Source organism: Eutrigla gurnardus, assembly GCF_963514095.1.
Source record: "Eutrigla gurnardus genome assembly, chromosome: 20".
Classification (NCBI taxonomy): Eukaryota; Metazoa; Chordata; class Actinopteri; order Perciformes; family Triglidae; genus Eutrigla; species Eutrigla gurnardus.
Genome location: NC_139931.1, coordinates 16,471,189 through 16,499,030, shown reverse-complemented (window position 1 = coordinate 16,499,030; position 27,842 = coordinate 16,471,189). Strand labels below are relative to the sequence as shown.

Sequence of the window (27,842 nt, the reverse complement as noted above, 5' to 3'; positions counted from 1 at the left end):
ATAATACAAGACTGATGCTGTTCAGTACGTGACTCCTAAAATGTTCAATGTCTTTTTCTGTATCACATGAATGAAGACTCGGCTTTACTAGCATGCGTTTGAAGGTTATAACACAGGACCATATTGTGTGTGGGGGGGTGTTTCTGGTGCCATGCTGTGTTGGCCATAGTGCAAAACGATCGGCTCAGGTGTGGATTCTGTGTGTGTGTGTGTGTGTGTGTGTGTGTGTGTGTTTGCACCTGCGTAACGAGTTGTGGGACAGCGATCTGGTTGGCTGCTCGTGAACGGGGACATCCGGCGTGTTCGGGGGCTCGATGACCGGCGTCTGTTCCTGTGAAACACCGCCGAGATGAAGAGAACACCAGTTAGATGAACATGGAGGGAGCGCAAAATGAGTGCTGACATCTGTGACGACCTTCAGTCACAGCAGACACACAGACAGACACACAGACAGACAGACACACAGACAGACAGACAGACAGACAGACACAGCAGACACACAGACAGACAGACAGACAGACAGACAGACAGACAGACAGACAGACAGACAGACAGACAGAGAGCCGTTGAAGCTCATCAGGATCGGTTGCCAGATCCCCTGCTGGCTGACAGCCTCACTCCGCCCCTCTTCCTGTCCACTCCACTCCCTGCTCACTACTAATTAGTCCTCTAAAAAAAAAAAATCAGAGTAATTAATCCCATAATACGTCAACTCTGTTGAACATGCCATCTGCCACAGGCCCTCCACTCCTGTGAGCCGCTGTGCTCGTCTAATTCTAACCAAAGCATGTTGGTCTATATTATCGAATATAAATATATGATAAAATTAGATTTAATCTAACTTTCTTTTTTAAAGTGATTGCTATATTATATGAATTCAACATTCATGAAGGTAACTTGTGGGTTCAGTGTTGGGCCTATTATTGTTTATTTTATACACAAATTGGATTTACATGTGGTTTCTAATTGTTATGGTAAAACCTTTATTTGAGAAAGGGAATTAAATAAGATGGTATGATTTTTTATATATATATATATAAGCAAAGAACTGAAAACGCACATTTTGTAAGTTTAAAAAACAACAAACAACAACAACCTAATAGTCACATATTAAAGAGTGTTATCAGAATGGATATCAGAATGCAGGATAGTTTACATTTTTATAACTTTCTACTGTCCTGTTGTTGTTTGGAGTAACTTGTGTTTTATTATCTTTTTCTCTCTCAGGATTTCCATTTCTATTTCTCTGCACTACTTCCTCCTGTTTGTGTTCTTCACACTGGGAAACTAATACGGATTTGTACTTGATCAAATTAAAGCTCCCCTCCATGCAATTATGCCTCATTAAAGTCGTCTCCCTGACTTTCAGCTCCTAATTCCTCTAATTATACGCTTGTCTTACTTTTCACTGCAGCACTGTTTCAAACCAAAGGCTGCAGGTCGGACACCAGCATGAGTGGAGCATGATAGTGTAAAGACGGCAATCGTCCTCTTGTCTGCATCTCTTCCTCTTTGGCCTCCCGCCCTCCCTTCCCCACCTCTCCCTCCCCCCCCTCTCCCTCCCTCCCTCTCTCCCTCCCTCCCCCACTCACCAAGGGAGCCGGTGCATCCACCACATCTCTTCTGATTTCAGGTTTGGGAGGAGAGTCGGTGCCCAGATTCAGCTTCTCCACTGAGATTTCTCTGCACACAAACACACGCAATCGCCATTTAATTGGTTCATTCATGAGGATCATTGATTTAATAACAGAAATGAATGAATGCAAAACTGAAACAAAAACACCTCTTAATCTATCTTCACTGAATTATGCAAAGAAAAGAATGAAATTTGTTTGTTCGCTCCATCTAAATGTATTTTTGGGGGGATTTTAATAAAGGTGATGTGGAAACGGTCACTAATGTTCATGTACACATACATTTACATGATTTACAGATAAAACCTATGTGAGTTGGACGCGGTGGTTTGTGATTTTTAAAAAGTTCCTCCCCTGAACATTGATCTATACAAAAAGAGAAATGGAAAAAACACAGTTCAATGAAGCCAAATTACAGCAATTATTCTTCAGATGAGACTCACCAACTTAAAACCCTCAAGATGTGCTCTAAATGTAAAACCACACAGTTCCTACTGGTCACATACCCGGTGCTGTGTGTGAGCGTGTTGCTGGTGAAACTGGGAGTGTAGGCGGGCGTGTTGCTTCCACTGGGGATGGCGTTCCTCAGCAGGCGGACCCAGGTGGCGATGTCCACGTTCATCTGACGAGCACGCAGGAAGGCCTTGCCTGAAAGTGGAAGAGAGCGCCACGACCAAACGGTGAGACAGTGCCACCACGTCTCACCACTTTCTGTGTTTACCGCGGGAAGAGGAAATAAAGTGTATCAATTCGTGCTAACTTCAGCATCTGATGGCGTAAGGCCTCTTGCTGAGCTTGCAGTTCCTGTAAATGTTTACCATCCCAGTTCCAGAAAATACCACAGGCCATTAACACTTCGCCTGCTGCCACGCCTCCCAGCCCTCCGGCTCGTAACGCCGCCAAACAAGGCAGGAGCCACTTGTTATGAACAGGCACACCAAATAACTCATATGTCATCTTTACTGTTATGTATGGTAGAAAGGCTACTCAATTAAGAATTCAACTGAACGATTATTTAACACCAGGAAGTGAAGAGAGGCCAGACCTGTCAGCAGCTTATCTAAAACCGTGTCCCATATCTGACAGGAGGGGAAGGCTGAGTGATTACAGCAGAGAAAGCAGGTTAAAAAGGTTTTTGAAAGACATGAGCGTATAGGAAGCATATTGTAGTTCCCACATGGGAAATGTAGGATTGTGTGTTTTTGGAGCTTGACCCATACTGTGGACTGAAACTCGGCCTGTGCTGCTTCAAGTTTGACCGTTCCTTCCATCAATCTGTCTCTTGAAGGGTTCCCAATGTTATAAATCCCTGGAGGACCACTCTCTATTTTCTCAAATCCAACAACTCATCCAAATTGAATGAATCCAGCAGAAATCGTAAATGACTCTCAGGGTTCTGGAAACATTCACCAGTGAACGACGAACAGACCGTGGCTTTCATTAAAGTTAAACTTTAGGTTTTGACGTGTTTATTCCTCTGTGAGTGAAGGCCGATGGCTGCGTGTGCACACTTGAACCTACCGTGCTGTTTGGAGAAGACTTTCTTCTGCCTCTGGAGTCTCCGGCCTCTCTCTATGACTGGGTTGAAGAAAATTACCTACAAAACAAAAGCAAGATGTAAAAACAGCAAACTGCAAGTGAACGTCTGAGGTCAGAAAAACAGACCGTCTCTTTGTAGGACCTGAGCATGTCAGTGTTTGTTCTGCAAATACATGCTATAAGGAGCTGCAGAGTGTGTGTGTGTGTGTGTGTGTGTGTGTGTGTGTGTGTGTGTGTGTGTGTGTGTGTGTGTGTGCGTGTGTGTGTGTCCTGTACCTCAGCCAGCAGCAGCCCCTGTGGCTCCAGTTCCAGCTGGACTCTGTGTTTTTGGTTGTCCAGGAACTCTTCCAGCTTCAGGTACTTCAGAGCGCACAGGGAGCGGTAATCTCTCCAGTACACTGCAATCTCCATCTCCCTGGACTGATCACACACAACAACAACAACAACAACAGGGATGTAATCAGCATCAAGTTCGGGTTGAATCCCGCTGTAACGGACAGAAAGTGTGCTGCACTCATGGGATTGCGATTCACAATATTTAATATATCTAATATATTATAGTGTGTTTTGTTATCCATGCTCCCCATCCCTTGTGTCTTACTCGTTCCAGCTCCACAGTGAAGGTCTGGTCCCAGGCCTGCTCTCCCACTGTCTTCCACACGGTCTGGCCCACCACTGTGTTCTCCAGCTTCAGCACGGCGCTCACCTCCGCTGTAAAACACACACACACAGCCACTGTCTAACAGCATGTATGCAGCTGAATACACCACGTTTAAAGGCGTCGTGACACACGTACAGGAGAGCTCCTCGTTCTTGCCGGGGATCTTCAGACTCATGCTGCTGGTGCTGCGGCTGTAGAGGCCGCTCAGTTTAAACGTGGAGCGTCCGTCTCCCTGAGAGTAGGACGGGAGAACCAGCGGGTTCCCTCTGCTCCGCCCCGGGACGACCTCCAGCAGCCCCACACAGCCCAGAAGATGCACCTGCAGGGTACCTGGAAGCAATAAAAACTCCCTTTAATAAAAATGACTTTGAAAAGAAAAAAACAACAACTAAAAATCCAATTTAAATGAATTCAACAGTTTCTTTGTCTACCTGTGAGTGGTGATGGTTTGCTCAAGGTGCTGTACTGGTTGTGGACATAGGGGGTGCTGTGGCGGGAGCTGAAAGCCGAGGAGGAGGCCAGCACAAGCTCCTCCTTGATGAGGCAAGCCTTGGGATGATCCTCGGGGAGCTCCTGCAGCCTCTGCTCCAGAGAGCACCGCAGCAGGTCCAGGCGCTGGGCCGACTCGCTCAGACCACACTGAGCCTGCAGACATCATGACATGTGTTTTTGTTTATTTTCTTTAAATCTTACTGGGGGAAACACACGTGTGCCAATATGTAAAAACATGAGATAGCATAGTTTATAATAAAATGAATTAGGAACTGCTTACGTGGGAAAAATAGAGGGAAATGTTTTTATCTCGGATATCTAAGACTAAGATTCTTACAATCAATATATTACAGTGGAACAGTGGATTGAACTAAGCATGTTTGAAACCAAGTCATCTCCTGGCGACTCTGACCTCGGCCATGGCCTTCTTGTCTTGGACCTTTCCTGCACCCAGCAGTCGCAGCATGTTCTTGGCGCCCTCGGCCATGGCGTGGTCCACGCGGTAGTGATGCCACAGCTCCTCCACCCGCAGCTCCACCCCACACATGTCCGGCTTACCTGGGACACGACGCCACGTTTAGCCCACAGCATGCAAACAGGGTATACAGCAACATGCACGGATGATGTACGCCGACCAGCGGTCAGAGAATAAATCAGGTTGGGATTGTATGGCAACAGGTGTTGACATAGCGTCGTGGAACAATGTCATAATTAATAAAAAAAAAACATATTTCTACAAAGCAACAATTAAAAAACTGGGTGTATATTTGCTTCTTTTTGAAACAAGGTGTAAACACAACACTGACTAAATTACTGCACTAATTAAAATCTGCTGAATGCTAGTTGCTCACTATGTCGGCCTCTAAAACAGCTGAATGCTGTGGCTGAAAACAATACAGTTGAGAGCTGTGAGAATAAGCCAGACCAGTACAGTGGTGGGAAAGAAAACCTAAATGACAAATGCAATAAATCCCCAGAATAGCAGATTTGGGTGATGATCGTCTGTGGCCGATCCCTTGTTAATATGAATGTATCCATCATGGCAGCCTGAAGGCCCGGGGTAGAGAATGGATGGGAAACAGCCCCGTTAGAGGCGTGTGCCTACATCAGTCAGCTGGCTGCCTGTCCAGGATCACTGTTGCCCTTTCTGCCTCTCCGAGCTTTGTTTCCCTTCCTGCTCGTTCTCTCTTTCATCTGCGACTCCGTCCTTCTCTCTGTCGTCATCTCTGACTCAGTCCTTTCAGGCTCGCTCCCTTCCTGGCTCCCTGCATCTGTCCTGCCTCGTCTCTAACCTCTGTTAAATGAGCCATGGCTTTTAGTTGTTGGGCAACATCAAGGGGGATGCAGGAACATCAATACGGCTCTAACCTGAGAGAGCGAGAGGCCTGTAATGGAGTTCTGGAGCAGCAATTGATCCATTACCACCTGCATCATAAAATATGCAGTGTTTATACGCTTTATAAGAGTGACAGGTGGGATGAAAGGGGGATTGAAAGATGAGAGTGAGGATGAAAACAAAATAGTGTGATAGATACATTGGCTGTCCTCAGACTGCTCCGTGGCCTGCATGGCCTTGCGGATCTGCATGCGGATGATGTCGATCTTCGTCTTGCTGTCCTGCAGCATCTGTTGAGCCGACTGGAGGAGCTTCTTATCCTGTGGAGGGACAGGAAACACAGCAGGAAATCAGGGAGAGGGTGGAGGAGCACAGACTAGAATCTTACAGAATCTGCGGTGGATCGTGAAGTGAAAGATTTCCGGCTGACGGTTGGGCAGAGGGATACCTTGGTGCCTCCGTTGGCATAGATTGGAATCATGTTCTCGGCTCCTTGTTTGACCTTCAGCTCGATGTTGAGCTGCCGCTCCAGAGCTGCGATGCGGCGCTCGCTGGCCGATGTCCGATTGAGCGACCCCGGAGACTTGGGGGCATCTGGAGGAGCGGAGATGTTAAGAGGTCGGGTTACTGCTGGTACAGGTGTTAAACATCATTGTTAAAACCTCCACCGCTTCACTGAGCTCCCATAGTTCATAGCAGGGACTCCAGGCCGCTCGTATCATTTTAGTGGCAACTTCCTCCGATTTGGTATAGCAACAGCAGCTAAGGTGAGCAGAGTCATCGTCTCATAGTCCATATAAGGCTGATACGAAGGCTTCGAAGCTTTGACCGTTACCATGGTAATCAGTGTCCAAATTAGTGTTCAAATGCATCGTTTTTCCCACCAATGTATCCTAATCCTAAATAGGGCATGACATAAGTAGTGTGTGTGTAGATGGTGTGTGTGTAGTGTGTGTGTGTGTGTGTAGATGGTGTGTTTGTGTGTGTGTAGATGGTGTGTGTGTGTGTGTGTAGATGGTGTGTGTGTGTGTGTGTAGATGGTGTGTGTGTGTGTGTGCGTGTAGATGGTGTGTGTGTAGATGGTGTGTTTGTGTGTGTGTAGATGGTGTGTGTGTGTGTGTGTAGATGGTGTGTGTGTGTGTGTAGATGGTGTGTGTGTGTGTGTGTGTAGATTGTGTGTGTGTAGATGGTTTGTGTGTGTGTGTAGATGGTGTGTGTGTGTGTGTGTGTGTGTGTGTGTGTAGATGGTGTGTGTGTGTGTGTGTGCGTGTAGATGGTGTGTTTGTGTGCGTGTAGATAGTGTGTGTGTAGATGGTGTGTGTGTAGATGGTTTGTGTGTGTGTGTAGATGGTGTGTGTGTGTGTGTGTGTGTAGATGGTGTGTGTGTGTGTAGATGGTGTGTGTGTGTGTGTGTGTGTATGTGTGTGTAGATGGTGTGTGTGTGTGTGTGTAGATGGTGTGTGTGTGTGTGTGTAGATGGTGTGTGTGTGTGTGTGTGTGTGTGTAGATGGTGTGTGTGTGTGTGTGTGTGTAGATGGTGTGTGTGTGTGTGTGTGTGTGTAGATGGTGTGTGTGTGTGTGTGTAGATGGTGAGTGTGTGTGTGTGTGTAGATGGTGTGTGTGTGTGTGTATATGTGTAGATGGTGTGTGTGTGTGTAGATGGTGAGTGTGTGTGTGTGTGTGTGTGTGTGTGTGTGTGTGTGTGTGTGTGTGTGTGTGTGTGTGTGTGTGAATGTGTGTAGATGGTGTGTGTGTGTGTGTGTGTGTGTGTGTGTGTAGATGGTGAGTGTGTGTGTGTGTGTGTAGATGGTGTGTGTGTGTGTGTGTGTGTGTGTATGTGTGTGTGTGTGTGTGTGTAGATGGTGTGTGTGTGTAGATGGTGTGTGTGTGTGTGTGTGTGTGTGTGTAGATGGTGTGTGTGTGTGTGTAGATGGTGTGTGTGTGTGTGTGTGTGTAGATGGTGTGTGTGTGTGTGTGTGTGTGTGTGTGTGTAGATGGTGTGTGTGTGTGTGTGTGTGTGTGTAGATGGTGAGTGTGTGTGTGTGTGTGTGTGTGTGTGTGTAGACGGTGTGTGTGTGTGTGTGTAGATGGTGTGTGTGTGTTTGTGTGCGTGTAGATGGTGTGTGTGTGTGTGTGTGTAGATGGTGTGTGTGTGTGTGTGTGTGTGTGTAGATGGTGTGTGTGTGTGTGTGTGTGTGTGTGTGTGTAGATGGTGTGTGTGTGTGTGTGTGTGTGTGTAGATGGTGAGTGTGTGTGTGTGTGTGTGTAGATGGTGTGTGTGTGTGTGTGTGTAGATGGTGTGTGTGTGTGTGTGTGTAGATGGTGTGTGTGTGTGTGTGAGTGTGTATGCTGTCCTGGGTGCTGAAACACATCAGAGGAGGTCGACAGACTCAACAAAGCCAGGTATCTTAGTTTATATGTTAGCATGAGCTACAGTATGTATTAAGTGTTTATTGTTTATCAGCCAACATATGAGTAAATCTGTTTTCTCCCATGCGGTGCAATTATGAGGTGCATAAACCGGACATGGCTGTCGCTGGCATCAAAATGGATCCTAAAGCAGAATTCAGTTGTGACGTGAAGAATATGAGATTTTATTTTTGGGCCATATCGACGATCATGTGACGAGCAGCGGGGTTCAACGGGTGGCAGCTTTAGTCGATCGGTCCATCTCAACAACTGCCATACAAGACACACATGTTCCCCATCCCACAGCAGCTCGTAAACCACTCCCCATGGTGGACACTGTACCTTCGTTGTCATCAGGGCCTTTGACCACGATGTGTGCGTCCAGCTCCTGCAGCTGAGCGTGGAGGGACTCCAGCTTGCGCTTGAAGCTACGGATCTGTGAGTCCACCTGCTGGGCATTCCTCTTGTCGGTGGTGGCCCTGCGCAGATTCTCCGCCCCCTCCTTGATCTTCAGCTCCTTGCGGATCTCCCTGCGGATCCTCTCGCGGTGCTCGTCCAGCCGCTGCTGCACGCTGGAGTCGGAGAAGTCCGTGTTTTGGTCCAGACCGAGCTGCTGGAGCACCGACAGCCCGCCTGGATCGCTCTGTGGAAGGCAAACATGAGGAGGGTATTATGGTGAAGGTGCAACAGAAGAAGGAGGTAGTGGCTGAATAACACACGGAGGAGGTGCTAGGACAAATAGCTGATCATCCATGACCGCTGACTGGCTGGAGAAAGAAAATTGGAGATTGAATCAGCCAAAAAAGTACAAACAGAAAGTTAGACTATATTTAGCCCGCTGCATATGAAGGGGATTTTAAATCTGAAAGCGAAACAGATTGAAAAGCTTTACATCTGAGAGCTGCTGCGTGGAGGTTAGGAGAGACGTGGTGCAGTGAACAGACAAAGTGCAGCAATGCAGGATCAACGGTGAGTGAATCCTTAAAACATAAGAAACCTGCCGACCTGTCTGCCAACACTTACTTAAAATACGCAAATAAACCACGGATTATGGAATTAAGATGATTATTCCCAGTCTCAAAAAAAAAATTGGAACACCTCACTCAACAACAATACAGTTAATATTGCAACATTATGAGCTGCACAAAAGCAACATTCTGTATGTTGCAGAATAAATGCATTTTAACATTCTTGTGTCCACCGACTCCTGTATATTTGTTTCTACAGAGAACCACAAATATGCTTCATCAACTCATTTAAAGAGGCTTGAAACCCTGGAGATGTCATACACTCATTTAATGTTTTGACATTGGATCCCATCACATCACACACACACACACACACACACACACACACCGAGGACCGCCCCCTCTCCTCTGCCAGAGTATAATGATGGGGTGTTCAGGACCTTTCACTGCTCCATGCAGCCAGCCATCCAGCTTAGCAGATCTGATTACAACTTCTTAGGTCTCTGTGTGCGTCCAGCTACATGCAGGCCGAGGCTACAGCTCTGCTCTCATTAAAGCTCTAATCCATCTGCAACACAATACAGTGCCACAGTCAGGCCTGGCCCGAGCAGCCAACCACACCACATGGCACAGACCAAGAGCTTGCAGGATTTGAACTGCCGCTTAGCTGCAATGTTATGTCATTGCACAACTCTGAGGCAACGCACATTCCACAAACTCGGTCTGCTGATTTTGGAAGTGGTTGCGTCTGGTGGTCGACTGCCCACCTTGTTAGGTTACACCTGTTCCAACTGCTCGTCACTGCAAATATCTAGTCAGCCAATCACGTGCAGCAACTGGTTTAGGCACGTAGACGTGGTCAAGATGATCTGTTTAAGTTCAAACCAGCCTTCAGAGTAGGGAAGAAGGGTGATTCAATGAGGCAGGAGTTCTCTGTGAGAGCAGCCGTGAGGGCCACAGCCGTTCAAGGCAGAAGAGAAAGCAGAGGCAGCAACACGCCACCAAAGACAGGAAGGGAGACTTTGTGCCGTGACGCACTCCTGTTCAACACAATGCAACTTTATCCCTGGCGTTTTACAACAAAGAACCTCTGGAGCCACAAGACAGCTCTCACAGCGGGGCGACATCACAGCAACGGGCAGCCATGAAAAGTCACAAGTGATTTGCTGTCAGATAGGAGAGGGTTTTTTTTTTTTTTACAGGAAGTGAACGAGGAAGACAGAAAAGAGAAGGGTCATGGTGATGGTTGAAAAGCAAAAAAGCGGCGGCCATGCCGAGGACTGCCGGGGCCACGGTTGCCTACCGAAGCCTCTGTGTCACTCTGCTCAGTGTGCAGCGGGGAGTCAAACGCTTGATCCCCTGGCAGGTCCTCCGCTACGTCCTCACTGGCCATGTTTGGCCTCCTCCTGGCTCCGCTCCCGGCCCACCCGCTGTAACACGCTCAGCACTGACAGCAGCGCCAATCAGGCAACACCGAGTGCTTTTCCTGTCTCCTCAAAATCCAGGATGTCCTTCCCGCCAGGAATCAAAAGCCCGTCTAAAACCCGGAGCGAGTGAACGAGGCGGAGGAGAGGAAGAGAGAACAGCAGAGACCGAGCCCCACCTCGCTGCTTCCTGTTCTGCTCATTGCCAGATAGAGACCGAGGCGTCATGCACTTTGTACACACACACACACACACACACACACACACACACACACACACACACACACACACACACACACACACACACACACACACACACACACACACACTCGGGTGGTTTTGTAAGTGAGAGAGCTCACATCCACCTCTTCCTGCTGCTGGGTCTCCAAATCTGTGGTGATAGAATGAATTCATGTGGGGACCATCAAACTATGCATGTCTTTGTGTGTGTGCAAGTGCACGTCTGCAGATATGTGCAGCACTACTTCTATTATTTACATGCAGGCAAATTAAGAAAATAAACCGCACTGAGAGAAAGGGTCAAAGGGCAAAACATTCCCACTAGGAAAAAGACCTTCAAAGGGACTAGCTAAAACTGACGACGGGATTCTTTGCTTTTCAACCAAAAAACTGCACACAAAAAGGAAGAAACGGACATTTGCCTGCTGTGTGTGAGTCCACTGGAAGCTGACTTTTTCACAAGCTTGCATACGAGAACACACAGCGGCAGCACCGACTGATCACAGACCCCCCCCCCCCGGCCTGTTTCTGTCCGTCCTATCGGTGACTTCTGTCCTCTTCCTGTCAGTGAGACACACGGTCATGGGTTTATCTGACTCAGACACTCAGCAGCGCAAGGGTCGCTGACCCCTCCGAGCCCTCACTGTGTGGCAGATGGCTCTCCCTGGTCATACAACACACACACACACACACACACACACACACACACACACACACACACACACACACACACGTCTAGTTCTTCTTATTCTCCAACGCTGCCATAGGGGAATAGGAAGTGAAATAATGTGAAGTAAAGCCAATACACACTAAACAGACTGTTGCTCTTGCTCGGCACCATTTCCATACAACACATCAGCGCTCCGTGTCCATTATCTATATGACTATTTCCTTACCGAGCAGCTGTGGCTGTCGTCGCTTCCTCTGTCATGTGGACAGGCGGCTGCAGAGATAGCAGGCCCCATGCATCCATGCTGCTCGCTCACCTTTACAAATATGGCTGCGCTGCCATCGTTAACTCCACCGTTAACTCCACAAAAAAAAAAAACTTCAAACCTTCAAACCCTAAAGATGATCTGCTGTAAAAGCTCACAGCACCAAACTCATTGTGTCTGTTATATTGGTGCAGTTACCCAAACTGTGCTGACCACAGTATCAGGAACTAAGATCACATTGGGTTATATATACACCTCTTAAAGTTACAGTCTCAATGGTTCGACCCGGATCACGTACATTAGAAATGTCAAATGTCATTTCCAAAGAAAGCCATGACTCATGACATGAGTTTACAAACATCAGCAAGCACCTCTGCAACACGTCCACGGCAACTTGCCAACGCTTGGCCGTTGAGTTGCTTTTGTCGCTGGTATTGTGAACGTAGCATAAAGACAGTCCATAGAGCAGCAACACCCACCTTGGAAAGCATCGGTTTGTTTTTCACAAAGACCGGAGGGACAAGTGATTTAGGGCTGACGCCGTTAGTTCACTGGAATAAATTAAAGCTAATTAAAAATTGATGAAACGAAAGAATACCAATTATCTCTCTCCTGTTCATTTTCTCAAATTGTGAGGATTTTACTTCCCAATTTTACGACACTATAAAATGAATATCTATCTCACACTTTTGCACTGTTTTCTGACATTTTATCGGCCAAACAATTCATTTATTCATCGAGAAAACGGCCACCAGATTAATCCATAATGAAAACAATTGTTCGCCCTGAAGTAATTACAAAATGATTGGCCTACATTTAACGCCACATACAGTCTGAGTCATGCTAAAAACATAAACATAACCAAAGGTCATAGCTATGGCAGTGTTCTGCAGCAGCAGAGCACAATCCTTCAGACCAAAATGAAACCAAACCTCTCTTATTTTATTCATCTCATCCACAGCCCCGTCGTGCCCCGTCCTGTCACACATCGTGGTTAGCAGACCTCAGGTCTGTGCTGCCATCGCTTTAATTAAGTTTTAATGGCCCGCCGGCTCAACTTGGCTCGTCTGCGTCTATAAATAGAGATTAAGTCCATTTTGTTTGCGTGGAGGCGGCGAGGGAATTCTCCAAGTCAACAGCCCGTACGCTGTCATTTTATTACTCATTCATTCAATTACTTGCCAACACCTGCATTTCACACGCAACAGTAATAATGATGGGGCCTGGACCGGATTTACAAACTAATTGTTATAGTGTAGTGTTGCCAAAAATAACAGTCATTTAATAAATGCACCCTAAGCTAGATAATGCATGGAGAGAGGTTTTTGTACTGGAAAAGAGGGATTGGGATTTCCAGGAAGTCACTGGTGCTGAAAATATTTTTTATTATTAAGGAAGATGATTAAAACATTGGAACACAAGGTCACAATGTGAGCTGTAGTGTGTGTGTGTGTGTGTGTGTGTGTGTGTGTGTGTGTGGGCCTTCTCTGCAGTGTACGGCTTCAAGATGCTGCAAGTGTCAGATATTGTTGGAAGGTACAAGGACAAAGAGAGGCAGAGGAAAGGAAAAAACACTGAATTATTGTAACTACAGTGCCTGGTAAAATATAAATAATTGTCCTATTTTGTTGCCTTACAACATAGAATTAAAATATTTTTTATTTGGATTTTCTGTATATTTAAAAATAATATCAAGGTTTAACGATTATCTAAAAATGAAAGAAACACTGATTTTCTTTTTAAATTAAATGTTTTATGCACACATTTTTTAACTTTCGGAACATTATTTTGGTCCTGCAAATAGAAGACTTCTATTGAATAAAAATAATAATAATAATAATAAAAATAAATTATTGAGGAATGTCACTTGCCATTTCCAGCTTTTCAAGTTGCTAAGTAAAATTTGCGTACGTAAAAGGACACGCTGCGAACAGCATGGCGACCCACATCGTGACTCATGTCGTCTCAGGAGAGGAGATCTTCACATGTCTCACTGTCCTGAAATACCGTAGAGAATCCTTACGGTTATCCTACAGTGTTTTATTGCAGTTCATTGTAAAGCCGGTTTAACCTGACATCCCTGAAGTGGGAAAAAACACTTGAAAATGTGGTTCCATGAAAGCTCTGAACAGGATCTGGTGCCATCAGTTATCTTCAGAAGTCAAATCCATGATTACAAAATGAAAGGAATATTGCACACAAGAAATGGACCGATACTCACAGCAGGCGAGGACGTTAATCAAAGACGCAACAAAGAGACCACAGATCACCCTGAAGGAGCTGGGCTTTGTGGAAGAGGGGCCAGGAAAAGGCTTTTGCTTTAAAGGAACAAAAAAAGCCAAAAGGCATGTAGGAGACAACAAACGTGCTTTTTTTATTTATTGATGTATTTTTTAAATATTTGAAAATAAGTTGTTTTCACCAATTTTGACTATTTTAAGGTTCATTCCATAAAAACAAGATAAAATTCATTTGAATTCCACTTTTTAATGCGACAAAATATGCAAAACGCCACGGGGCTGAATCCTTTCATGAGCCAAGAGAGATGGAGAAAGGAAAAGACAGAGCATACAGTGACGAGGTGAGATTTACCCAACAGAGCCGTTCATTCAATGCCGCCGCTGCACGTGAAAGACGGAAACAGCTTTAAATTCTCCTCACATCCTGATGTCTGCACACAGCCTCATTCAGCAGACAGTGGGTAGGATTTGGGTTAAGGGGGGGTGGAGGCTGAGGTGGAGCAGGGAGGCGGGGGAACGAACAGTGAATCTAATTAATCCCTCTAAAAACACACAAACACCATCATGTCTTCATGTCACTGCAGCACAGCAGGGAAAAATAAAGCGAGACGGGCAGCGAAGGAGTGACATAAATAATCCACTCCGACGGAGGAAAAGCACATCAACACTCCTACTGTACGCGCACACACGCACACACGCACACACACACACACACACACGCACACACACACACACACACACACACACACACACACGCACACACACACACGCACACACACAGCACTGATGCTCTGTACCCGCTTGGTAATGAATAAAACAGCGTAGTAAGGCAACGCCGGAGGAAATGTCTGCAGAGTTAACATCGGGACACTTGGCGAGTCGGCCGGTCTACTCCGATGTGGGTAAGTGGGCCAATCTGAGTGTGGGGCAGCAGAGTTAAATACACACAATCAACCACTTTGGCTGGTTTGGAGCTTTTGGGGGGCTGGTCATTGGAACTTCAGTGCTAAATTGATTGTGTATATTCCTAATTTCGTGTCTCTAGCGAGACTTTTAAGTGAAATACAAAATCTTTGTAGTTCTCCTTCAAGACCAGGCGAACAAATTAATCAATGAACTAACCAGAGCCAAATTCCCTGCTGATATCTAGTCTCACGATTTAAACTTTGGCCCTCTTTGAATGAGTTAACAGCTTACAGAATGGACTCTGGACTGTGTGTGTTTCCTGTTAATCCCTAAAATCCCTCATATTCCAGGGGAAAGTATGTTGCCAAATCTCCCTTTGCCGTGTTACAGTGCAACGTGGCTGCATGTATATCTGCAGCTTGATGAAGATGATGATGGAGTGCACGAGGGGAGAGGATGCTCCTCGTCTGGGTAAACGGGAGGAAGGCCGCGCTGCAGGGTGAGAGAGCGTCTCGTCTGTGTTTCGGACAGCTGTCGGCGTGCGCCACAGCTGGGGAGGGACAGGTCGGCGTGAACGCCGTCTTTGTGGACGAGTCGAGCTTCTCAAGAGACTCCAGTCAACGCTGGTGCGTTCGTGTTCCCGGCTTTGTCCATTGTGACCTCCGCAGCAACAAACAGCCGCTCTGTTCATGCTCCTGGGGAATAAGGCGGCATAAACCCCCCATAAGAAAAGCTCTACAGTCCTCATACTTAAGCTGCTTCTGTCATGATGCACGTAACAGCCGTTTGAAAGACAGAACAACAACACAGGTGAAGCACAATGTTGCAGAACTTAACTTCCCCGTGAAGCAGTGAAGCTGGTCCACTCAGGTTTAAATACAAAGAAAGGGTCACGCTTCGAGGTAAAAAGAATCCAACAGCCTACTTTTCCCTGAAAGCCCCAGTGAGCAACCACCTGCATTTAAATTAAAAAAAGGGCAGCAAACAAAGTTGTTGACCTACAACAGTCAACCCGGATGAGGGTGTTGCTCAGAGGAGACCAAATGAGGCACTTCATGGTTTCACAGAGAAAAGTCTTATGTGGGAGAGCAGGAGACAATAAGTTAAAGTGCAGGATGAAGCTCACGATAGATAAAAGGAACGCGTTATCTCGTAGCCGTCTGAGTACTTGTGTCTGATCAGAACGCCGTCGGAGCTGAAACGCAACCGTAGACTGCAGTCTGTGAAAATGTCCTTAAATGTTTCATGCCGAGTGTTTTCATAGCTGGGTGCTGCCGGCTTAAGCGTGAGGCTTTCAGTGTGACGGGGGCCATGCTGTCTGCTGGATGCTGCAGAGACCGACACATTCAACTAATGTGGGTCCATATGAACAGAATAACCTACACTGCTGACTCTGTTGACATGAGGGAGGGATAGAGGGAGGCTGGGGGATATATACTGAGTTATTCACTCTTTAGGTAAACAGACACACACACATAAACACACACACACACACACACACACACACACACACAGGTAGGACAGCACGATGAAAGACAAACAGATGCATTAACATCCCAGTGTTGTGTTCCCTCATGGGCGTTTCATAATTCAGCATCTTAGAGGCCTCAAATCTCACTGGAATCCGACGGCCCAAAACATGAATGAGATTAAAAAAAAAAACGCTACCGGATTTGATCTATTAGCATACCCCCCCCCCCCCCCCGCTCCCTGGGACACATCCAAACTCAGATGTTGCATAAATCATGCATGGATGTCCATGGGAGATTTTAACCCGGGAAATCAAACGCATGTGTTTCTGTGGTTGTTGAGGTTTCCTCCCACCGTGCACTTATCGGTCTCCTGGACCTGGCAGGTAAACGGATCAACCCAGCTCTACGGAAGAGTCTACACTCAATGTGAAGCATAAAGTCACCTCCAGCGGTCAGGAGGGGACACGGCGAGCGGAAAGAGCCCCACTGTGTAATGGAATGGTTGAGCAGGCATGACGGTAATGGACATGGAAAGCAGATTAAAAATTATAATGGCAGAAGGGCCGAGGAGGATAAGAGGTCCATTCCATAATGCAGATGATTATCCGTCCTCACTGATGCTGTTGATTACGATAGCGTGGCCCTCATACACACGGCCAGGAGGAGAGCACACGCAGCAGAAATGTTTACAGATTTGTGACATTTCAATAAAAGTATGATGGCTAATGAAAACAAGAGCCTGTTAGTAAAGGCAATGAGCTTTAAGGTGGCTGTAGTTTGTGCAGCTGTACTACAGACGTGCGTACATTACGGTGTTTAAAGGATTAGGCTGGAATCACTCCCAATGTTTCCTGTTGTCGACAAATCCGGTAAAAAGACCAAAATCAACAATGCGTTCGGCCGTCCTGGTATTCAGTCTGAATACTTTGTTAGCTTCCTACTGAAGACAGAACTCAGAAACACACTTTATAGCAGCATCATTTTAAAGAAGAAGTAGTGATGCACCGTTTCTTGGCTGAAAAAGTCTGAAGATTTAGCTTTTACCATCCCGAACGATCCCAAAGTCAGTAGAAATGTCAAAGAGTTTAACTGTCTGTAGTGGTTATTTGACTAAAACACACGATTCAAATGATTAGGGAATCAAATATTGTATTTTTATTCAAACATTTGCTTTGATTAAAATTAAATCTTGGCACTAGTTTTAATTATGTACGATAAGCTGCTTAGAGCCGGTGCCAGGACGTTAAACAGGTCATAATTCCCTCTCTAATATCCATTTTATGTCACTGTGAAAACATCTCCTTCAAACAACTGTATTTAAGTATACCGTATATAATTTACCTGCCAAAGATACCATAATGCAAGTCAATGTTAGACATTTGGCTTGGCAGCCAAACAATGGGTGCATCTCGAAGAAAGGTTTCCTAACAGCTGGTCCAACTAATGTCAGAGTCAAACAGAAGTAAATGTTGCAGTGGTTATGAATTTATTTTAACCACGTATACACATGTGAAGCCCTAGAGCATGTTTAGGGGGTATGTGGGATTGAACTCCACCACCCATGTGCATGGTCATCAAGACGCCTTGTAGAGCCACTTGGACAGTTGAGATTTATGGCACAGAGAAAGAAGCTATTTCAGTCTTTGGCTGAACTCTCCACTTGTTAGAGGACGAGTTCACTGGGTTTTGGTCTTGTCATGGGATTTGTTGTAAAGAATAATATAGAGGTATTTTCCTGTTAATAAGGCAAGGCAGTGTTATTTGTATAGCACCCTTCAACAACAGGGCAATTCAAAGTGCTTTACATAAAACATTAAAAGCATCGGAGAAAAAGCATTAAAACAAGCCAATAAAATAAAAATGTAAAAATATATTCATCCATCCATATGTGGTGCATAAACCTGAAGGCTGCCTCTCCATGTTTGGTTCTGACTCTGGGGACACCGAGCAGACCTGTCCCAGACCATCTGAGAGGTCTGGATGGTTCGTAGCTAAGCAGAAGATCACACATGTATTTTGGCCCTAAACCATCCACTGCTTTGTAAACCAGCAGTAGTATTTTGAAGAAGCAAATATAACAGGCTGCATTTTGTTATGAGCCCAAACTCAAGAGTCATGTGAAAGAAGAGGACCGAGACGGCGGTCATGCTACACCGGCCTCGACGAATCACACGGCAGCAGATGATGACACGCTATGCAGTCAAGTATCAAACCACCAGCCACACACCTCTTCAGGACTCTCTCTTTGGCTTTCTCTGGACCCCCCTTCGTAGACGCTGCATCCCACTCTTAAAGGCTATTTATATTCCTCCAGTTACAGCACACATAATCTCCCGCTCATTGTTGACGGTGAATAAAAAGAAACTCACAATGGCACCTGGTTGCTGTTTGTGCCCGAGTATCCCACTGTTCCCGCCTCAGAGACTTTAATAACAACAATGGCTCCAGTTTGGGTTACACTTTGAAGGGAAGGCTTGTTGTTGGGCTACCCTCCGTCCCTCCCTCTCAAACAGGTAATAATAGTTGGTTTTCGCCCCCGTCTGCCTGGCTTTTACGGCCTCTGGGCTGACGAGAACAGACAGCGCACTGTTGAGGGCGGCATCACGGGCGAGCACGCCGCTGCTCCCATGAAGCCTCGGGTCTGTGCTCCCCGTAAACCCAACACCGCTCCTGCAGCACAACATGCAGGCTATCACATGACCCCGGCACGCTGGCGGGACAACTCATCTCATGTGCCTCAGGTGTAACCACAATCAGGTCACACAGTCCAGGTTCCTCTCTTTCTCTCTACATCAGTATTTGTTTTCTGCAATATATATATATATGAAAAGGTACAAGATTTCCAATTTAAATCATTTAAAGCTGAATGCGTCAATTTGATGCACTTTGAGAGCAAAGAGTGTAGATCTATAAACAATTCTGTGCTCGAGGGAAAAAATGTATTCATGAACTCACTGGTGAAAGCAAAAAAAGTCACACCCACAAAGCGTGGTTAACGAGACAGGCTCCGTGTTTCAAGACGGGCTGGGTGGGTCGCCAACGTCGCCGCAGGCCCCTCTAAGGAAGTGGTGAGGTCAAGGCGACGGGAGCCACCGTCAACCCGGGCCTTTCCAAGATCACCTTATATGGATACACAGTTACACATGTTACATTCAATGTTTTTAAGCGTCCATACCCAATCAAATACTGCATTTTCAGCTTAAAGTTCTCCTCCAGACTTGTTTTAAGGATGTAAAAAATACTCTGCTGTTTAATATTTTTGTTTTCCCACATAAAACCTAAAAACCTAACACTCTGAAAAGGGTCTGGAAGCCCATTTCCTCTCTCATTGAGAAAGTCTGACCGGTGAAATAGAAGAGGCGGCATCAAGAGAGCAGCGTGGAGATCCCAGACCGGCTCGCAATTTGCAGCGGTAGTTTTGGGCGTCTGGGTCTATTTTCTCAACTCGAGGAAACATGGGAGAGATTCGGTCATACACGTTTAACTCAGATGAGAGGACAAGCGGATGTATAACAATGGTCATTGTAGTGAGCATCTTTTATTTGTTCCGATTAAAGGATAAAATGATGATTACTAACATGAATAGGCTAAATTGAACTTGCCCTGCCCAGTTTCACAGCGGCGGCACACAAACCGGTGCATGCACACACCCTCACTCTGGTTGTAATTATAACTCATAAATAGCCATCACATCGGGGAATGGCAAACTATCAGGTCAGATCCAACTATGGAGAAGATTGGCCAACTCCGGTCTCTTACGCTGACTGCTGACTCAACACACCACCTCTTCTTGCTTGTCCCTTTTACCTCGTAGTTTTGCTCCAGTTTCAAATCCAGGCCAAAAACCACAAGCTATTTCACAAGCAGCGCTGAGCCTCAGTGGCCTCTGGCATTACAAAACTGCTCCAGCAACCAATCAATGCTCGCTTCTCAGGCAAACACACGGATCGCAAATGGCTCCCGTCCTCTGTGACCTTCCCATCCTCGGGCCTTGCTGAGAGAAATATAAATTCTAGATAGACTTTACGACATGTTGCTCCCGCTACGTAATGCCATTTCTCCAGCTTGGGCTTCTTAGCGACACGTAATACCACAAACTCTAAATCGCTTGCACAACCAGCTGAAATGTCGCTGAACACATGTAACCAGTAAACTAGCAGTTAGTGTAACCTTTACCAGGTCCCCTGTGGTATGTTATATTTATTTGATTTCCTTCTCTTGGCTTGGTGTCAATGATCACTAATCCTCTGAAAGCCTGGTGGATGACTGGCATACAGCAACAACAGCTGGTGTTCAGACTGGTCAGCTGAACTGAAAGGGGCTTGGTGTTGGGTCAGTAGGAGGAGGCACTGAACTGGTAACCGAACAATATATACCATCATGCATTGCTTTGAAGGAAAAATGACTGGATTGGGACAAACGCATGAGTTCTGGCGTGAAAATCAAATATTGCATGTGAGCAGAGCATCACAATACAAGCAGTAACAAAGTAGTTTGTATTTATTTATTCATCCTATTGCTCCCACAGTGACAACGGCAGCTCTTTTCGTTCTAACCCTTTCACAATAAAAGCTCTAGCATCGCTGCTTACCAGGGGAACTTAAATTACAACAAATAAACGTACAATATGTATTTATTGCATCTACAACAAAAAACATGTGGGTATTTCTTATGGATGGTCCTCCGGCTGCTGTTAATCCGGCACGTTTTAGTTGTACGACAGCAGTGACGTAATTAACGGAGCGGGGGAAAGACCTGAGTCATGTCCGAAAGTGTCGTTTCATTTTGCCGATGAGCTCACTATCGGGAATGAGTGATTTCAGATTTCGGTCAGCATTCCTGCCTCTACCTTGGACTGCTTGACTGCACCCTAAGGCTTCAGGCCAGATGCATCCGTTGGGTTCATTGACGAATGCTATTAAGATCTCCCATCACTGCATCCAAGCTTCACTGCTGCAGTTAGAAGCTAGTCTTCTGGTGTGTCTCGGAGAGAGACAGAACTCTGCAGACAGAGTGTAATCCTAGACTCAGGCAGGAGGGACTGGATGTTGGGGGGGATGTATGCGTGTGTGGGTGACCAGGGGCACTAATGCTACCCGACTAGGAGGTCAGACGCACAGCGAAGTCCACTCTCCTAATCCTATTACCCGTAGCAGTGGCAGCTGGAGACACACATCATGGTGAGGGTGATGCAAGATATATCACGGCATATTATAACACATGTGAGACCGCCGTGAGGAGTGGCCACCGCCGGTGCTTCTTCATGCGAGTGTGCTCGAAAGTCCTCGGATGCCATTACAGAAATGGACCGAGTTGCCTCCACTCTCCACGGTGATCAATAAAAAAGTCATTTTGTCGGGCATAGAAGGAGTTGACCACCGTTGAGCGAAGGAGCAGCAGCTCCTCTGACTCTGGCGGATGATAACTACAGGAAACCAACAGGAATAAAGAATTCATGAGTGCACGCTGCTACCTCTGAGTGTATGTCATGTTATCAGAGGCATCCTCAGCAGGAGAGACCCGATTCCTTGAAGCCATCTAAAGCAGAGAGAGGACAACGATCGACGCCAGCGCGGCAAAGCTCTTTAGCTTGTGAGGCCTCGTTCTGTGCATCTATGTCTAATGTTTTAGGGAGCAAGGCAGCAAAGCAATGGTCACGTCAGTCGGTTGAGGTTTCCTCTTCCATCCCAGCAGCCGTGACCTCCAGGGTGAGTGTCAGCAGCAGTGCAGCCTTGATGATGAGGTATTCATGGGAAATAAAGAGGGGAGAAGAGGAAGCGATCAAGCGAGCTCAATCACCTCACCGCCGCGCCTCGGTCCACTCGATCGCGCCCATTATCATTACCGCCGTGGCCCCTTGATCTCAATCAGCCGCCGCTCGCTGCCCGTCTGCGGGATTAGAGCGACGACGACGACCGGAATTCATCACACCGGACAGAAATCGCAGCTCAGGCAATCACCGATGGTGCTACAGGTTCAGCCATGAGGACGGGAGGATTTGAAAATTGCATCTTACGATCGTTCCGATCAAAAATAAATGGGATTCACAATATTATCCGGATAATCATCAGAATATGCTTTGACTCTTAAAATGGCACTAAAACATAATGGAATCACTTCATATTTCATTAAGAAAACAGATATTTGTATCGCATCACAGAAGAGATCTTCTTTTTAATGAGACATTAAGATTATCAGAAATCATGAGATCTAGCTGCAGTCACTCGCATTGATTTACTATTCAATGTAATCACGTTGCAGTATAATGTGATTTCACAGTATTCGGAATAAATAAGCAATAATTGGGCTTTAAAGGGTGGAATCCACCAATTGAACACAAAGTTCAAGCATTATGTCCTCTGTGATTCCAGCCTGAGACAATGACCCTGAAGAAGCTGATCATGTTGGGTTAGGGGTTCGGAGACTACAAATCAATAATGGAAAACCTGCGTTACAACTGAGTTTGGGGTTTGTTTAAAAGACGCAGGCATTTAAAGGGAAAGGAGAGTCCAGCAACGCTAAATTCCTGGACTGCTGCTTTAGTCTGCTGCCCTTATTTACAGGAAGCTTTTCAAGGATCAATCTGCTGTGGGAAAGATGTAAAAGTGGCTATAGCTATGGTCCATATTAGCAGTTAGTCATATACAGGCTGCGCAGCTTTCCAAGATACACTGGAGGCACCTTCCCCATTACGGAAACGACTAAATGTCAAGGAAGCAGATCAGTTTCGCTTATAACAAATGATTCAGCAAAATCAAATAGACAAACGAGTGACTACGTTGATTTCTGAGGAAATGGGAAATACTTTTTGTCACTCTTTTGGATCATCTTTGCCCTTGTTGCTCTCAGGCCGCTGGAAGGACTTAAACCAATGATGGATACATAGGATACGGTTGGGCTGTGGTTGTAATTCCACGCTATCATATCTTAATCAAAAATCTTTCCTGCAACACATTATGTTCAGCTGTTTTCGACTTGCACCGATTTACGTATTTAAATGTGACTTATTGAACTGCAGAGTGTCGGCGGTGGGTTGACCTTTGCGAAAAGGGTCACCATCTAAAGAGTGATCTGCTGGCTCCTGGACCGAGCCTTTAATTTTTAACATTTCCCCCCACAGTGTCCTGAACCAGGCTGACACCAGAGTCACAGTAACCCAAGCCCTCTACATTAGACTCGAGGCTCTGACACCACGAAGCCTTCCATGACTCACCCGGACTCCACCCGAGGGTAACCACTAGGCTTGGGCTAGTTATACATTTTCAAACCGGTTTGATTCTTTGATGCTAAAGACCAGACCGAACCGGTTATACCGACCTTTCCCACTAGGCATCGCACTTGCTATAGCAGCCCCTCCCGAGTGATACATTCGTTTTTTTACACAGATTGCGTCGTAATAACGGAAAGGAGTCAAAAATATGCTGTCATGCCGGCCTCGTCTCGCTCGGCCGCGGGGCGGCTGCACTTTAAGCACCAGCCGACTCTGACACTTGCCGATCCGTTTATAAATAATCACAATATTATGTTAATCACGTGTCAATATTGCTGATTCTTACTAATGAAAGACACGTTGGATTTAGTGCCGTGACGCCGTCGGCACAGGTCGCTGATGTTTTTATTTTTCCAGAACGTGTCATACGGACAAATGCCGGTTCAACCGGTTTGTGCATTAATTAAACCGGTTTAGCCCATATCGGCCCAACTCTAGCAACCACTGTGTCACAAATGTGAAATCATTGGATCTAATTTTGGGAAATCTAATCTGTAGAGGAAGCAGTGGAGGTGGTGGTGATTTTATCTGTGAAATAGTGAAACCCAAATAAAACACATTATAAAGATCAAACTAGCAATCACTATCAGGTTTTATCCATTGGCTCTTTGTGTATCTTATATCTCTATATCACATATAGAAGGGCATCACTCATCCTCTTTGAATTTAATAATATTCTGCTTTACACTTTTCAGTTCATAATTCTTTTACTGTTGGATTTTATACAGTTTTCTCCAACTGCTTCAAACACTTGTGAGTGTGAGCTTATTGTGAAAAGATTATGGTTCCTAAGCGTTTTGACTTTTGAACTCTTACAAAAAGCAATTGTGGCTCCTTTTCACGTTTTATATGTTGTTACAAGAGCGTTCCCTTCTAACCTTCTCAGATTACTTAAGAAACACTCTGCAATATTTCGCCAGAAATCCAAAGAATGGAGAGGGGAGTCCATTAGGGCTGTAACTCCTCAGTAAGTTAAACATGAGTATATCCTTCCCATATCTGCCCTCAATACAAATTATGAGAAAGAGGCACTTTGAATGACGTGGGCATTTACCAGGCATGGAAGATGTACTGAAAGTACTGCATTAAGGGAGCTGTAGGATCCAGAATTTTTCATAAAACTTTGACCCATTATCAGGAGTAAAAGTCAGTCTTTTTTTAAAGCTGTGTTTTTAAAACATTATGGAAGTGCAACACTTAACCACATAGTTGTTTAGGGAACCTTATATCTCCTCCCAGCACCACAGATATCAACAAGAATCATCTCCAGATGTTTCTGCACACTTGGATCTTTACATGCGCGAGTCTGCGGGCTCTAATGTGCACATTAACACACCGCAGCTGGAATACAGTAAGTAAGGAAAAGGCAAAAGTTGGAGAACTCACTTGTAGCTCGTTGTTATTGGCCATCGTGTGCCGCGGCAGACAGCCAATTAGATGGCGACGCCAGGAGACTTCGACTGAGGTTCGCCTCACTTTACAGCCGTCGGATCATCGTGGAGATCATAGATGAACTCCTCCGGTGATTTAACGAGCAGTCCGGCGTTAGAGGTCCTGCAAAATGAAAGATTCAACATCACTCAGCGGCCCCGATGAATGTGCACGAAAAGCGTTTGGAGGCACGACGGAGGAGCAGGTGAGCGGAGGAGAGAGGAGGAGGAAGAGGAGGGGATCGTCACCTCCTGGCAGCGGGATGTCAACTCTCGGACTCCGGTCACGCAGCGCAGTCCGTCCTGGAGGAGCAGTAGCGGGAGCGAGCGCTGCCGCGGACTGTCTTCTCATGCTCGGGGGGGGAAACGCAGCCGAGTCCCGCCGGGCTTCACCGCCACACTCCGCTCTGCTTCCCGGTGGAGACAAGGGCCATCGTCCCCGCGCCGGTGCTCTCCTCTTCGGCTCTGAGGGAAAGCTGAGAGCCGGCGAGCGACGCTGGAGGAGGAGGGGAGGGAGGGAACAGGTGTTAAGTCAGTTCGAGAATATTAGGGCGCAACTTCCGGTTACGACCTTCACAATATAACCGGCTCTGTCAATTCGTTATACCGACGCAAGTTTTAAAGCGGAAGTGAACTACACGTTACGTGTTATTATTACTGTGGTATAAACTGGAAAGAAACGCAGGTCCTTGTGAAAACTATGCCAGTCACGGAAAACAACCAAGCTAGCAGAGTCATGCTCATGTGCTCAAATGAATATTACAACAAATTACTCACGGCCAACATGGTCATAGAGCATTTCATGTGGTGCCTCGAAGTCCCATTGATCACACAACATACATAAAACGCAACTTTACCAACAAAAACAGACTATTGCTGTGTTTAAACAAAGCTAATTAACATACCAACCTAGCAACAGGTTACAGCAGAATTGGCAACCGAGTTTGGGGTGCACCACTCAAGTCTGCAGGGGCGTTAGCAATCACAATTCATATTCCACATTATATTTTAGCATGTTTAGCCGTATTGAAACCATAGCCTGCATATAATAAGTGTACCTAGTTATCCTAATGTCAACTGTAGGTTTGTGGCCTTGAGTTTGGTATTTTAGGGTCGCCATCTTGGATTTTGCAACCAGTAAATGGACATGCCCATATTTGGACTGGAGGATTGACGGGTGTATCTGACAAGGTAGCCATGCCCTCCTGCTTTATGGTCTATTTGACTCTAAATGGACCATCATGCTATGTAGAAAAAGACATATAACTAGAGATTGAGGCCATAAAGTCATATTTACCATGTTTACTGAGATAATAAATCAAGTGAGAGGGTAATTTTCTCATTGCAGCCAGAGGAGTCGTCCCCTGGTGGCCAGAGGAGAGAACATTTCAACAGCAGTATTTTTTTGCTTACACATGTCGGGCTATCTGAAAGATATCGGGCTCGTCAGTCTTTATTTTGAAACCAATATGTTTGTTTCTGCGCTCCCTCTCTGTTTGCAGCTTGACGCAGCTGTAAACGGGCGCCGACGTGCGCGGCAGACGAGCGCCCTCCTGCTTCCACCGAGACCTGTTGATCACATTTAACATTTAACACGACAGCACACTAGTCTGGTGGACGGGGGGTAACGACGACAGGCTAGCAGTGTAAAGCAGGGCCAATCTACGTCTTCCTAACTTCTGCACAGGCGCATACTGTGTCGTTCGGTCATTCATGCATATGTTTAGATGGTATTTATAGCCTGGAATACTGTATTTATAAAAAAACAATTTGATTACGTTGGATTTGGGTTTTCTGCTGTGTGGCGTGTTTTTCTGGTAAATTTTCCTCATCAGGCGAAAAAACAGTTAAACCAAATTCATCTTGGATTTGATTGGACGCTCACCCCCCCAAAAAGTTCCTGAGAAGTGCAGGATGTCAGCAGACTGGTTTCAGTGGGGTTTCTTGCCAAAGCCTATATCCTTTTCAGCATGTATGGTTAAATATAGAAATGATTTAAAGTCCCACTAAGTAGCTCTTAAAATAATAAATAATTAATTATTTCTCTTAAAAATGAACACAAGCACCCTTAACTTAATACACCAAGGAGCTTTTGCAGCTTTGGCCTCAGATGGTCTGGTGTGGCTGGTAGCATTTTGTTGCTAATGTTAGCAGATATTGCCATTTAACTGACGTGACTGGGGTAAGTTTGCCAAATCTATGGTTCTTTATGTAATTGTGCTGCTGTTACACTACAATGGTCACTTACAAAATCACAAACTTACCTCAATGCTTTACAATCTGCACAACGTAGACATCCTCCGTCCCAGGATCCCTTGCCTCGGATGAGGGGAAACTCAACTCTCCCAGGGTGGAGATAAGATATATATACAAGTCTTGTGTACAGAATAAACAACATAATTAATCCATAAAATTCATCCATAACATGCAGGTAGTGAGATAAAGTTCTGTTTGAATACCCACATTGCCCCGAGAAGACATCAGGGTGACATGAGGGACTTTAAGGGCCGTATTTAATTATTCTCCACCGATGAACACTTCCTGTAAATTACCTTATAAGCAATGTTTTGTATGACTGACTGATTCTATATCCTCTCATTTCTTCTCTTTTAAAGGCCTGACATAACAACACAAGCATGGACAACAGATTGATCCATATTTATTTCATACTGGGAGCAGGGATTTTTCACATTTCATACTGAAATTGATTCTGCCACTGGCACAACACCACAATAAATAAATAAAAAATTCTGCAATATGAAAGAAAGTGATGCCAAGCATTCACAAAACAATTATTAAAGCATTATAATGTGAACACCTAATATAAACGGCACAGTTACACAAACGTATCAACGTAAAAGGAACTTGAGGCACTGTAGACTGTAT

The 27,842-nt window shown here is 45.7% G+C and overlaps 1 protein-coding gene across 5 annotated transcripts in view; it reads right to left on the bottom strand.

Moving 5' to 3' along the window:
• Positions 1-25,440, bottom strand: part of pkn1b (protein kinase N1b) — a 29,762-nt gene extending 4,322 nt beyond the window's left edge. Inside the window, exons 1-14 of one of the 5 annotated variants that reach the window (XM_084038169.1) lie at positions 25,206-25,440; positions 24,913-25,080; positions 8,414-8,714; positions 6,111-6,256; positions 5,862-5,982; positions 4,739-4,884; positions 4,266-4,479; positions 3,970-4,164; positions 3,775-3,884; positions 3,450-3,593; positions 3,156-3,231; positions 2,141-2,282; positions 1,593-1,683; positions 240-331 (exon numbers count right to left, since the gene is read on the bottom strand). In XM_084038169.1, coding sequence (XP_083894295.1) covers positions 240-331; positions 1,593-1,683; positions 2,141-2,282; positions 3,156-3,231; positions 3,450-3,593; positions 3,775-3,884; positions 3,970-4,164; positions 4,266-4,479; positions 4,739-4,884; positions 5,862-5,982; positions 6,111-6,256; positions 8,414-8,714; positions 24,913-24,936 — 1,802 coding nt within the window. In that variant the 5' untranslated portion in view covers positions 24,937-25,080; positions 25,206-25,440. Of the gene's footprint in view, positions 1-239; positions 332-1,592; positions 1,684-2,140; positions 2,283-3,155; positions 3,232-3,449; positions 3,594-3,774; positions 3,885-3,969; positions 4,165-4,265; positions 4,480-4,738; positions 4,885-5,861; positions 5,983-6,110; positions 6,257-8,413; positions 8,715-10,342; positions 10,657-11,599; positions 11,805-12,570; positions 12,643-24,912; positions 25,081-25,205 lie in introns of those variants that run through there. The other 4 variants (XM_084038168.1, XM_084038167.1, XM_084038170.1 and 1 more) reach the window with 4 other exon arrangements.
• Positions 25,441-27,842: the final 2,402 nt, after the last annotated feature.